Source organism: Parasteatoda tepidariorum, chromosome X1, assembly GCF_043381705.1.
Source record: "Parasteatoda tepidariorum isolate YZ-2023 chromosome X1, CAS_Ptep_4.0, whole genome shotgun sequence".
Taxonomy (NCBI): Eukaryota; Metazoa; Arthropoda; class Arachnida; order Araneae; family Theridiidae; genus Parasteatoda; species Parasteatoda tepidariorum.
The window spans coordinates 71,929,594-71,944,775 of record NC_092214.1 but is presented as its reverse complement, the minus strand read 5'-3'; the positions used below and the strand labels follow the sequence as shown (position 1 = coordinate 71,944,775).

The 15,182-nt window shown below is 28.4% G+C and overlaps 1 protein-coding gene across 1 annotated transcript in view; it reads left to right on the top strand.

Moving 5' to 3' along the window:
- The window catches only part of LOC107453838 (rho GTPase-activating protein 100F), a 97,907-nt gene extending 83,051 nt beyond the window's left edge, over positions 1-14,856 (top strand). Inside the window, exons 10-12 of the mRNA XM_016070801.3 lie at positions 8,971-9,131; positions 10,243-10,441; positions 13,824-14,856. Of these exons, the coding sequence (XP_015926287.1) occupies positions 8,971-9,131; positions 10,243-10,441; positions 13,824-13,948 (485 nt within the window). The 3' untranslated portion in view covers positions 13,949-14,856. The remainder of the gene's footprint in view (positions 1-8,970; positions 9,132-10,242; positions 10,442-13,823) is intronic.
- The last annotated feature ends 326 nt before the right edge of the window (positions 14,857-15,182 follow it).

The following is a 15,182-nucleotide window of genomic DNA, read 5'->3' as shown; positions in this document are numbered from 1 at the left end:
AGAGAAAGTCATTTAGTATTTTTTAAGAAATTTAAAAAAAATGTCGAGATTTGTGATTGTTAGGCAAGACTAAGTGGAACATTGGCCAAATTGGATTATTAAAAGAATAAGTGGTAAGCGTGTCCAATAGCTATTGAACCAGAGGTGACCACATTTTTGTGCATACCATGCGTCAATTCTTTGAGACAGGTAATCTCAATTGCACCTTTTATGTGTGTATATATCTATGCACCGAGTGTTACTAAATTATTATGACCGTACAAAATGAGCTATTGGGTCACAGTGTTGCCACTATAGGGCGAGATAGCTACAAAAAGGGGAATGCAAAGCAACCACCAATTGCACTGCCGCGGAAATATGGATGACGAGACTTAACTAAGTTTGAACTCGGGATGATTGTATGAAGCGTCGAACTGAATGAGATGATTGTAGGATGCTCGAAGCGTCGGAACTGAATGAACTGTGGGCCGCACATTATTGTACACTGTATTGGCTATGGAGGCCGACGACCTGTTCGAAAGCCTCTGCTGTCAGCCTTGGACAAAAGCAGACGTCCCCAGTTTGAAAAAGGAGCATAAGGATTGGACAGTAGATGACTGGAAAAGGGTCATGAATCGCGAATTATATATATATATATATATATATATATATATATCTATCTATNATATATATATATGACCACCCACATGATATAATGAAAAGTACAGACAAGAAACGAAAGGGATAGTCATCAGTTGCCTTTTTAATTCAGAAAAAGATTTTTTCATGCTTTTTCAAAAGCTAAAAAATTAAAAGGTAATAATATAAGACAATAACACCTAAAAATACATAAAATGAAAGAAAACAAAGTCATATATAAAGCAATAGTTATTCAAAATATAAATACTGTGATAAAAATAGACTAACATGCAGTTAACTGCCGGAAATCAAATAAATATGATCAAGATTACAGTTAAAAAAGAGAGAAAAGATAAACAGATAAGAATTAAAACCTTTTTTTTTACTGAAGCTTCAAATTCATGAAATACCTAAAATAACTGCAATCACTATAACCGAAATATTGATTATTATTTGTAAAATATTTTTTTCTTCATATTTTTAAAATTATAGATGAATATTTTTGAATTTAATGTCATATACATCAATGTTTGAAAAATGTGTGTTGGCATGACAACAGCAAAATAATTTTTATTTCGTTTTTCATATATTACTTAAAAAAAGGCAATGTAATGCAATGTGATATGAATATTCTTTCCTCCTTTTATTCTTTTCAACGTATTTCTGTTAAGTTTCAATTTATAAAGTCCATTTAGAACCGTTAACAGTCGATAATAAAAGAAAATTCCAATATTACTTGCACAGAAATATTTGCATCTGAAACAGTGTTTAAACACTTAAGAAGGGACGGCCAAGGAGGTCATGCGGGTTAAGGTTTCACAATTTTGTGGCCAACGACATGATAAATACCATCAGCATTGCGGGCCGGCCGCCTTTACTTTCATTCAAATCTGTTACCAATCGATTTGAAGCTATGTGGACTTAAACCAACATCGTTGACACAACCCCAGGTCCTCTAAATAGCTCAGTACTTTAATCACTGTGCCATTGCGGCTCGAAATAATGGTTTAAGTGCCTTAAAAAAACTAAAGAATATTAAGAATAATGGATGAGCCGAAAAATACTCCCCTTCCTTCTTTGAACGTATCAAAAAAACACAGAATACCTAAGGTTTATGTCAACAAACTGACGTCACCCACGCTTTGAAAGATTAAATTGAATCCCGTGTACTAAAGAAATTCAGCTTCATTTAAGCAAATTGGTCATTAAATATTTTGACTAAGTTGTACGTCTTCCATCACCCTAATTTTCCGATATGCTGCACAACCCACTTTAAACTGTACACTTTATGAATTAATAAAAAACTAATTAAGTGAAGAAAAAAAAAACGTATTTTCTATAAATATAAGTACTTTAGTGAATTTTGGTATTCTCTGTATAACCAAATTCCTAGAACTGATCCTAATATTCAACAGAAAAAAGTAGTAAACTGTAGGTTTTAAAAAATGTCAGTTGTGTATACAGTGATCGAAGTGCTACAAAAAGATTGCAAGAACAATATACAATAGTGAGAATAAAAAATTTACCAGCTTAACACTCAAAATGTGAATGCTACACAAAATCTAAATATTTTGTTCCATAAAAATGTTTCAACCCTACGTCTCGAAAACTTTAAAGAACTCTTTAAATAAATCATCATGCATCGCTGAATACTAATTTACTGAAGTAAACCAACCACGAATGATGGAAAGCCATTTGCTTAATTCGAAGCTCTACATATTTTTCTAAAATCTTGGCGCTACGCGAATTTTGCAGCTAGCTTTTAATTTGAGTTATTTATTATTTTTATAGCTTCTCTAAAAGTTTTCCCTACCATTTAGTAGAAGTTTAAATACTCTACGCCGAGTTGTAGTTTTCTTAAATTATGACCATTATTTATAATAAGTACAAGGATTTAGAAGTGTTAACTTTTTTTTCAGTTCAAAGAAGTTAACGCAATCCTTGAAATGATATTTTTTTAAAAAATCATCTGGCTTCTCACAAAAGTAATATTTTCTAGTCATTTATATTTTTAATAAAATCTCCAGAAATTTTATCCTATTTTAACCATTTTTCCGTACACGGATATGCTAGAAAAGAATAGTATAAATTGCTGGTTGTTTGTAAAACAAATCACGCGCCTTTTGTTCATTTTTAAGGCAAATTTCAAGTTTCTCTTTAAAGTGAGAAATTTAAGTTTGAAATATAGAATAAATATAAAATAATAAAATGTCCAGAAATTTTATCCTATATTAGCCATTCTTCTGTACATGGATATGTTAGAAAAGAATGATGTATAGTTGCTGGTTGCTTGCAGAAAAATCCCGCATCTTTTGTTCATTTTTAAGGTAAATTGGAAGCTTCTCTTTAAAGTGAGAAATTTAAGTTTGAAATATAGAATAAATATGAAATAATAAAATGTCCAGAAATTTTATCCTATTTTTCTGTACACGAATATATTAGAAAAGAATGATATATAGGTGCTGAATGTTTGCAGAAAAATCACGCCCCTTTCGCTATTGTTTAGGGCAAATAGCAAGCTTCCCGTTTAAGTGAGCAATTTAAGTTTGAAATATCACAGCAAAAAATTAAAAAAAAATTGAGGTAATTAGGGATAGAAAATTAATATTCAAATGATCAGGTTAAAATTATGATCATCGCAAATCAATCTTAAGTAAGAAAAAAAAACACTAACGTTATTAGATTCTGAATATCAAGACAGATCAGAACAAAGGATGGATTGAAAGCATCAAAAACTAAATGTAATAAAATCTACCAAAATCTAAGTCACAGCTTCTTTTTAGTATGCGCCAAGCAAATGAAAAATTTATGGCATTTTGTATCCCAACTGCATTTAAAATTTATGCTAGAAATTCTCAGATTGTATATTATAAATTTCATTTATTTGTTTTCAAATAACCAACTTTTTTTAAGTACTTATATTATTTTTAAACAATTATTAAAATGCAATTTAAGATACGTTCGAAGAAAAGTTTTGGATTATTACAAATTGTAAAAACCAGATACCTTCTCCCAGTACCCTATTTTCCATTTTCGTTAACTCCATGCTTAACCAACTTTTAATTACAATTTATAATAACAGATCACAATATACTTTAAAAGTTGATAAATAGAGATATCATTTTATTAGATTGGGAAAAGTAGTGCTTGATAACTTTAAGAAATTTTATAGATATTTAAACAAAAAAAATTACAGCAATAAAATTTTGAGTTAAATAGTTTTTGATAGGTTAATCAATACTATATGTACAGTGCTCAATGCATATAATTATATATATTACCCCGAATAACTTTTGTTCAAATGATTAAATTTTAACAAAATAAATGACAATCTTAGTGGTTTGAGGGCCTAACCATAAATATGCTAATTAAGTAGTGCAGATGATATTTTAAGTTACGTTATCAGACATAAAAACGTACTTTCGTAGAATAGATATGCTTTTTTTCCGACGAATACGGATTTTTGACATAGGAGATGTCGTGCTCGTATTGTCAAGAGAGCGGTCAGAATTTTGAACCCCTTAATGTTAATTTTACTTTTTGCATAGGTCGCTATAGTTCGGGAACTTGTAAGACGAATTTAAACAATCTGGTACACAATTATGAAATTCGTTTATCCGAAAATAACTCCAAACAAAAAATAATTTTTAACTCTTTATAATTAATATATTTCATTAATAGACGAAAAAATTTTGAATTGTATGTAACATAAATTTAATATCAGCTTAAAGTATGTAATTTTAAAAGACAAAATTTGAGTGAAGTCTATGGAAGAGTTTATGAGATACAAAATTTTAGAAAAGCCTCATTTTTAAAATTCTATTTCTCATAAACTATTCGTCCAATTTTCTCACTGAAAATTACACAGTTTAAAGTAATGTAAAAATTCGTATATACCGAAAAGTTCATAATTTTTCGAACCTTACTATTTAAAATAATAATTAAAAATTACTTTTTAAATTAAATTATCTTTGGATAAACTAAATGTATAATTGTATGCAACAAATTTTCGACTCGCTTGAAAATTTCCAAAGCGATGGCGAAATACGCCAAAACTTGACATTAACGAATATTAACTTTTGACCGCTCTCCTGATTAAACAATTGAACTATATTTTCTAGCTTGCTGCTCATTCTCCTAATTTTGCAGTCAAATCCGTCAACAACAACAAAAAAGGTATATTTACAAAGAGAAAGTAAGTTTTCGAGTCTGCGATTCTATATTATAGTTAGTAATAATTAATTAGCACATTGGAGGAGTGGAACTTAGTTGATGAAAATCTGATTTGAGTGAAGCTGAAAAAAAAATTTTTTTTCGTAAATTGCGAACAAACCAAGACATTTTTCAAAAATTTAAATACAGTCTAAAGTACTATACTAAAGAACCTTTCTAGAAATATTGATTGCAGAAATGATTTGTATAATTTTGGGGAAAAAATTCCATTGAGATTCTAAAATATCACGCGCTTCATTTCTCAAATTGGACGAAAACTCAGTATTTTACAAGTTTCAAAAGATACTTCAGAGTAGAAATTAAATATCAATAATTAAGCATTTAAATTTTCCTGCTTACACCCCATAAAAGGTTGAGTTCGTTAGAAAGGAAAGAAGCTTGTGAAAAGAAAAATATAGAAAATACACTGTTAACTCTGACGCAAAAGGGACACCGGTGTCCCTTTTAAATATTTTTTTCTGACGCTCTAATTATAAGTAAACATATATTTTTGTATTCTTTAAGGATAAAAAACAGATTAAAAGTTACTAAAGAAACCTGTTAGTTTATCGGAATTATATTTGTACTGAAATATAAAATCCAAAACAAGTAGTTAGAAAAAACTTACCAATAATTGATTTTGAAAATTAAAGTAATTTCAATGATGAATAATTGTTTCTCTTAGATCTAAACTGCAAAATTGAAAAATAATTGTTTGGAAGTGAGTCGTGTTTTGAAGATTTTACTTTTAACACAGAAAAGGACACCGGTGTATCATGCTGCATTTCATAGCCATAAATTATTAAAATGCTAAATATAACATTTTTCACTTATTCTGTCCCAAACTAATACAAAATAATGAAAAAAATTTTAATAAAAATTCTGCGTCAAAAGATTAAGTAATTTGTCTTGTTATTCAGTCAAATTCGAAGCCGATGTTAAATAATTCAAATTCTAAAGATTAAATTTAAATTTTGATTAAAAAATCAATAATATTTATAAAATTGAAGCACTACTTGTTAAATTCCACATATAGCAATCATTTTTGCGTATTTATAAATTATATTTTCATAAAATTTTATTTATGGGTAATCGTAGCGTTATCTATAAAACATACAGTTGTATGGTAATAAAAATGTATGAAGTCAACTTTTTATCTGAACAACCGAACCTTTTAAAACGATAGTTTAATAAAATATTTTTCCTATCAAATATTTAACTGAAACTCTATTTTCCATAATTTTCTTTCATAACTTTATTTGGTTCGCAAGTCTTATAATAATGAGCTTATATCTTAATTCAATATTTAAAGCAAATGCGTAAAACTTTTACAAATGCCAAGGGTTTATTTATTGTTAAATCATGCAACTAATTTTCTATTTTTATTCATTAGCTAATTTATTCTAATTATGCCTTAACAAAGTTGTTTGTTTTTATTTCTCTGTAGACGTCACTGTTAACTTATTCGCATTCGACAGTTATGAGATAATTTAATGCAAAATGAACACCACTGTAATATTATTCGCATTTTACAGTTGTTAGAGAGATCAACGCTGAGCAATAACTACAAAAAGATCTTGGTTCTCAATTAAGCACGTGTAAAATATACGTACGTAACCTTGCGATATTAACAGTTGCTATAATGAAACAGCTAAATTTCTTTATTATAGGATTTTAACCAATTTCCCTCTGAATTTTTAATAGGTTTTTCTGCTCCATTCAATTTTTTGATTGTGACAATTTTTGAAAAGTTTTATTAAAAAAAAAAAAAAAAAACATTTAAAAATCAAGCCGTAAGGTAATATATAAAATGACCTACCTCAAAACGATAATTTCTCAAAAATTTTTTACTTGTAAACGCACAATGAGGAAAACATTAAAAAAGAGTTACAGTGTTATACACAGGGGGAAGTGGGATAAGAATGGATAGGCTAAAATTCGAGTGCCTGTTGAAGCTGAACTGTTCGACCTGGAAACTGTCGGATTTAATCAAGACATTCATTTTTTAATTGCATACAATATATCACTCCTAAAAAATCATAGATGTACTTTTTCTGTAAAAAAAAAATTTCTAGATAAAGTCAAATCACTCGATCTTACCCTACTAGTAACGTAAGACCCGATACACTTGTTAACTCTATGAGAAAAACTGGAATTTCAGTGAAAAAATAGCATACATTTCTATTTTATATGAAAATTTAAGATCACATGCATGTAATTTTCATGTGATCAAGGCCGTACTCAAGGGGGGGGGGATGTAATGACCAAAAAATAAGGATTGATTAAAAACAAAAGAACATAGTAAAGCAAACTTGTCTCCACAGACGCCGTGACTCTTCTTGACTAGTAAAGTAGTGTAATTCAGAGTTAGTCAGCAAGAAAGAACTAATTTCGACATAATTGAAGTACTCGGGATCCTATCACATAAGATATAAAAAATAGTATTCGAATGAGCATTTGTTCTTCGGTCGCATCAATTGATTAAACCACTCAAATCTAGGTCTCCAGTCTCGATCTCACATAGAGGTAGAGAAATACAAATTCCTGTAATACTGAACTACAGATATCCCGGATCTAAAAAACTAGCCTAATCCGAATACATGATGGAAATTGAATTAAATACCCGGCCGACTCTAGAGCCCTTGCAAAAATTACTTATCATCCTACCGGGTTGTTACACAGTGAAACCTCTCGGAAGCGTCCACTCAGTTCCACAGTAAAATGGTCGTTCTTTGGGGTCACCTCCCTCGTTAGCTTCAAAATGTTATCGAAGGTACACGGATTTAACAAACGATTTGAATTTTAATCAATGTCATTTTCTTGGTGCAGAAATGCTACTTATGTTAGCGTCAATAAAAATGATCCCTACTGATATAATTATGAGTAAAAATAGATTTATGAATTATTAGTAATACAAATATTTTAAATAAATTAAAAATTACGTTTTTAGTTTAAGTTTGCAGTTAGTTTTATATCATAAAAATTAGTTAGATAAAAAAATTGATAAGAGGTTTGTTTGTTTAAGATCCTTTGCTTTTTTCTACTCTAAGTTTCAGCTCTAAAAATAAGTTATTGATAGCATCGTCTTTAGTACACTCTGACTGCAATTAGACCACTCTTTTTTTTAGGTATTAATCGTAGATCCATTTTATGATAAAATGCAGTTTAAATTAAAGATGCAAAACAGTGTAAAATATGAACATTTTGATATATTAAGGGCCTGTCTCAGTTCCGTTCGTCGTCATACTTTAATCAATCATCAAATCGGAAATCACGTAAGAGAATGATTCTTCATACTTAATCCGTCCTTCGCTTTAACAGTAAGATGTTCTCTTTTAATAAACATAACCTCACCATAATATTGTCTTTAATCTTAAGATTTTACTATAAGGATAATTTTGATATTTTTTGGATTGACACAAGAGTAAGATGAAATAAATTTTCTCAAAGCTCGTGCTCGCAGACAACCCTTTCAAGATTCTACCAATTGGCTATAACTTAAACAACACATATTTAACTAATGTAGGTTCAATTGAGGGTACGATTTTTTACAATGTTGTAAAATGTGCATATGTTAAGATTAAGTGGAAAAAATTTTTCTCGTTAAACTCTTGAGCTGATACCATTTTATGGTGCCGTTATTTGTTGTGGAATAAGATACTGTATGGATAAGAATAAGATAAGACGCTCTGTAACCTTTGTCCTTGTTTCTTTTTTATTGAATTTTTGTCAAAAAATATATTATAAAACCCTACACACTTAGAAGAGCATATTAATAATTAAGAAAAAAACAAAAACCGTAATCAAAGACTGTCATTAACTGTTTTGTACTAGAGGACCAAGCAACGTAAAATTTGGTATGAAGATAGGTTGATAAATGCAAACAAAATAACTATTTGACAGTTATAATGCACATGCATGTTCATGTGTAACAAACCATCCGAGTTTTAAGGAATTAATATACAGCTAAACTGTACGACAAAAATATTTTGAAACAAAGATTAGCATTTTCAGACAGCTAAAATCTGCATCATAAATCTCAAATTAATCACATTCGAGAACAGCAAAACCCTAAATAAAATAAATTAATATAAAATTAAAAAAAAGTTGCTTTATTTATGAAATGAATATTTCTTTTAGGTGTACTAAAAGACTACCTTAGAGAATTACCAGAACCCTTATTCACCAAAGGTTTATTCGATATGCTTGTGGATGGCTTCAGTGTCTGTCTACCTGAAGATCCTGAAGGAAATGCAAAGCTTATGTTTAGTATCCTAGATTGTCTACCCAAAGTCAATAGAGTAAGTGTTCGTCTTGGCAAATCATATTTCTGATTATATACCATATGTAATCATTCTCATTTTACTCCAGTTTTAAATTAATCTTACAAGTTTTTAATCAACAGTTTTCAAAAAAGGAAAATACATTCCTTGAAGAATCAGATTTTAAGATTAAGCAATGCCAAATTAAATTTTATTACTGAAATATATATATATTTTATTTTCAAATATTTAAAAGCAGTTAGCTGAAACTAATGTTATGCTATTATTTGAAAAGAGATTAATTCTTCGACCAAGAGATAAACTTTTAGAAAATTAGCTCAAAATTTCAGGTAGAAGATATCTTTCTGACACAGCTGATCATTAAAAGTTTCATTTTATTCAAAATTAATTTCTCTAAGATTCAGGATAAATAATAAAAATTTGATAGAGTGTACAGTGAACTAGGATAAAAAATTAACCCTAATAAATATAATGATCAGATTTTATGTACTTAGAATGCCATCTTAATCATTTCAGAGAAACATATTGAATATGATAAATAACTAGTTCCACATAATAACTAAATTAAGAAAAATATACACAAATATGTATTTTCTCTTGATAAATGTATCCTTCATTCAACAGGCTTGAGTTTTTGAAACTCAAAATATAGAATGGGATAGCAGCAAAGTGGAAAATAAAGTTCCCAATAATTCAGTCAGTTGAAAATTGGTCAATAAATATGTATTTATTATTATTTTTTTGCCCTTTTTGACAGATTTCTGTAACCGATTGGGCTAATCAAAAATTTTTGTAGCGAGTTTGAAACTTTGTTTGACTGTAAAAAAAATTAATAAACTTTAATAGATTATTTAATTTAAAAATAATAAATCAAAAAGTATATAACATTATGCATCCTCTTAAACTAAATATTTCTAAAAGGACAAGCTATTAAATAAATTGGTCAAAATATTTTTGAGAAATAGAAAATAAATATACATCTAATAGTTGTTGTTGCTTTGTTTATTTGTCTGCTAGTAAAAACTGTATGTATAGAACAATTTCTTAAACATTTCTCCAGTAGAGTAGTGTTTAGGCTATGTATGATTTCAACTGAATAAAATTATTCACATAGAGTCTGTTTTTTTAGTGTACAGTGCTGTATCTGATGGATCACTTAAAGCTAGTTACTAGCCACAGTGACCGCAACAAAATGAGCAGTCAAAGTTTGGCAATATGTTTTGGCCCTGTTGTCATGTGTCATACAGAAACTGGAGCTCCAGTAGCTGATCTGCGAAAACCAATTGAAATTTTCAAGTATCTGCTAGAAATTTGGCCTGCTAAACGAGGTATCTGACTTTTAATGGCTTATAACTCAAATATAGCATTAGATAAAACTTATCCAGAAATAATGAACATTTGTATACAATTAATGAACTCTTAAAGTAGCTTTTAAAAATTTGAAAAACTTTCATAATTTGCCATTAGTAAAAAAAAAAAGTCAGAAAGTAAGCCTAAAATTTGATACCTTGATTTTTATTTATTTACTTTTGTGGTTTAAAAGTTATATCTAAAGCTATATGCCTGATGCAAATAAGAGTTGCCTCTTTTTATCAAACCTGCTTACTCAAGGTCAGTTTCATGCAAAAATAATTTTTAATATTTTTTCATTAATGTTTATGATTTTACCTTATAATGGTTGAAACTTTTTGTATAAAAAGACATAAAAATTTACATTTTCTTTAACAGTTAAAATTGCAGTTAAATGATATAACAGTTAAATGACAAACAAATTTGAAAAAAAAATTGGAAAATATTAATTAAGAAATAAGTTTTTTTTAAAAAAAATTCTATCCATTTAAAATTTAGGCATTTGACCATTTTTAACAAAGATTCATAATCATTATCAGATGAAATATAATGAATTACTTCTGCACATTAAAATCTATAATAAGAATAAGGACAATACATTCTATAAGAGATAGTAAATAATGTTATTCTTTTTGAAAAAAATACTTTTTAAATAACTTTAAACCTTCAAAACTTTTTAAAAAATTTAACCATTTTTCAGCTACCAGTTTTTTAAATTCCCATGAAGGCTAGTCAGCTTAGGTATTTAGTATCTGAAGGGTATACAGCTGGCCCTTAGCTCTTTCAAGAGAACAACAGTCTGAAAAAGGAAAAGAAATACTTTAAATCGTAATTTTTGATCATATTAATAGATTTTATTAACAATTTCTTACTTTTTATGGTTTAAAGGGCACACATGGAAATACATACGCAATAATTAGTGCCGACATTTTAATATCAGACACAAGAATCTGCAATCTGAGAATTAAAGTCTCAATAGTTGGCCCCATTTAATGTTACTTTTACTTCTAGTATGCTGTTACACGTAAAGAATAGTGGCGGGTGATATTGCAGTTTTTAAAATCACGATATATTTTGTCAGAAAATATCGAAATTTTACAACATATCGCGATGTTTTCAAATAATATTATTTACCTGTCTTTATATTTGATAATATTTTCTTGTCCAAATGAAGGGAAATTTTTTTTTTCTAAATTACTTTCGAAAATCATAATTTTAAAGATAACAGATTAATTATTAAAGTTAAAAATATATAAAGTAAGAGAGAGAAAAAATATAGTTTTTGTAATGAGTAAAACCACACATTCTTATACATTAAATTAATACTTTTTAAGTCAATCTTGATTGCTGATCTATATCCAAAAAAACAAGATAAAAAAAATATAATTTGAAAATCTAAATATTAGTTATATTATACCCAATAATATTGAACTAAAATATATAATTTTTACCTAATGTTTATAGCTGTTAATCGATTTAATGTTCTAAGCTAATTGTGACTGAAATTATATATAATTAGCATAATTCCAGATGGGGGACGTTAAATCCTTAAGCATATTTTAAGCAAATTGAAACAAGCTTTTCTTCAGAATAATTAACAAATAATTTGTAAATTCTAAACTTTTATAATTCTAACGATATATCCTAATTATCAATCTTTTGCAATGCAAATAAAATGACTATTTTTCTTCACTCATTGAGAAATCTTAAATATCAACTACCAAATATTGAAAATAAACATTCAATAATGTTTACGAGTATGCAACATTCTACAAAATATACATTATTGATTTTAAGTTATTTTCCTTTTATAAGTTCCTTTTTCTTAATTTTTCAGGGAGAATAACATTTAATGAGAAACTATAAAAAACAAATAATTTTCTTTTCACAAATTATACATTCTTGTAACAAACAATAATTAATTAAAAAATAAATTAATATACTTTTGCAACTTATAAATCGAAATTTCTGACATAATCATGCCAGAAAAATGTTAATTTTTATGAGGCTTTTCTATGATCTATAAAAAAAAATTTAATGAGTAAGGTTAATTTTTCAACAAAAAAAAAATCAACATTTATTATTATTAATTTCTAAAATCCAAGATAAAACACTAAAATAGTGCCAAATAAAACAAAGCTCTGTGGCCACTGTCCTTGAAGCGCGACACACTGTAGAAAAAGGTTTTCTTTTTTCTTCCTCCACTAAGTAGACATTACTCATTGAGCCACAATATAGTATCGGTAGTTTCAAGTATTGGTATTTATGGAATGACAGTATTTTCGCCTCTCGGTATTTTAGGTGCTTATTGAGTGCTCATATTTTTCAATGTTTATTGTGGATCTATATATTCAACATACTCACGATATACGGTGATAACATATTTTTCCTGTCGAGGTTTTAAAAAATATTGATATTTCATGATATATCATCCAACTCTAGTTAGGAACTATTTGCAAAAATTATAAAATTTTTCGCATTTTTATAAAATTTGTAAATCAAAAATAATTCAATGCACAAAATATGTTTTCTGAGATAAATACCTCGAAGTAGTAAAATAATTATAGCATTTATTTATTTATTTGATTTCTTGAGAGCACAGTTTAAATGCTTTATCCAGAACTTTTTTTTTAAATAATGGCAGGCACGGAACTTTCTTCACCTTAGAAGATGCTGTAACTGTTGCTCTTTTATTGTTACCTGGTGGGCACCTGTGAACCTAAGTTATGGAGGAGAGCAACATTACCCCCGCCACACATATCCGTTCATAGGGTGGGTCACATTCACACAACAGAGGACAACACACAGAGAAACATTCATGCCGGGATTTGAACCCTCCGTCAATGCCTTCGCAATCAGGCACGCTAACCACTCAGTCACCTTTCCAGAACTTTAAACTTGTGTTCCGTAGTAAATAAGAAAACGTGCTTTTAATAATAGCAAGACCACCTGTTGCAAGATTTTTAATCAGCTATGTAAAGCAAAATATCTATCATTAATAACTTCATAAAATTGGTAATAACGTTAGTAGAATGCCTCTATGGAATTTCAAAAAAAAAAAAAATCAGAAAGCTTATAGTGTGTCAAATAATATGTTAAAATAATTTTTCAATATTTGAATTTTAAAGAAGTTGCTGTGACCAATATAAAGTTGTTAAACAATCATCACCTATAAATATTCTTAGTTCAATTATGTTTATCAAAAAACTATATTATCAAGCCTTTTCTGATGGATATATCAGAAACTTTTTGTGATTTAAATGGTTGTCTTGAAAAGATTTTTTTTCATTTTATCCAAAAAAAATTTAAAATGTGCCATTATTTTAAAAATATGTTTTAATAATAAATTATGTTTTTTAGCACCACCTCCTGGGAGTGGAAGTAGTAACTCAAGCGGCTCAAATGGAGTTAACGAGGTTCAATCAAACCGTGGAACTCAAGCAAAAAAGCCCATTCCCTGGGTAGTCCCTGAATCATCTTGCTGACGAAGAGCTCAAAACTAATTTATGATCAATCCTAGATAACAAAAATATATATATAAAAAAAAAACCTGAAAAGTTAAATTGCAAATATGTTTAAAGAACATTGAGAAGAACATAGTTTGATTCAAGTTCATGGTACAGAAGAGAACTTGAAAGCTTCCATTCAAAACATGGGAAAACCTCATTTATGTCCAGAAACTTAGTATAGAAATGCACAAACTAGAAACAAAATTATTTGGGGGATAAATCAATATTATACTTATTTTGTTTCAAAATTTTATTTACAGATTGTTACACATGCTACTGCTTTGCGTTGTTTAAGGTGCAGAATAAATATTTTTGTGACTAGCTTGTGAAAAGGAAAGGTATAAAAGCAGTAAGCCTGTGGCAAAAAATCACATTTTGAATATAAAAGTAGATTAGGTTTCGTTTACAAAAGAATCTATGCAAATAACTTTTCTTCTTGAATCCTAAACATAATGTTTTATGAAAATGTTTATTGTAATCAAAATAATACAGAATGGACAGCCTTGATGTATCTTTTTCCAGAACTGATGGAACATATCACGTGTAGAAAGTTTCACTAATCCAAAGAAAAAAAGAAAACTTATTAAATAGACTCTATGGAATGTCTCACTTAGATTGCAGACTTATATGGTGCTGACATCTTTTTTGTAAAGCTAAAAAAGATGTGCTCCATGGACTTAGTGCTCTGTTCTTCTCACGGGTAGTACTCATCAATTTTGACGGTGAAAGCTGATCGTATCATAAATTCCTTTTTAGTTCTGTCTAGCAGCAAATTTCCTGAGAGATTATGTTGGTGTTAACTTCCCTACCCTCTACTGCAATGTGCAAGAGCAGAAAACTTTGTTTTTATTGTATGAACGTAAATAAAGTATTCATATGTCCTCTATGGTGCTAGATGGAACCCATATTTGCCTGTTCTTTTCTTACTGGTTATTGTTAACTTTTAAAAAAAAACTTTTTTCAATAAGTGAATTAAGAAATTGATTTTTTAGCCATAATAACTCAAAAATGGTATTAGATAAAAAGCTGATAAATATAATCTATTTTTGAATTTACCATTTGAAAGAGAGTTAATGTAGAATTACATTAAGATTACGTAAAAAATAAGTTTAAATTTGGCTCAAATCACATGAAATAAAACAAGATAAAGTAGATAACAAAACTTCAAGTTTAAAAAAATAATAATTACAATCAAAAGCTTTGTGGAAAA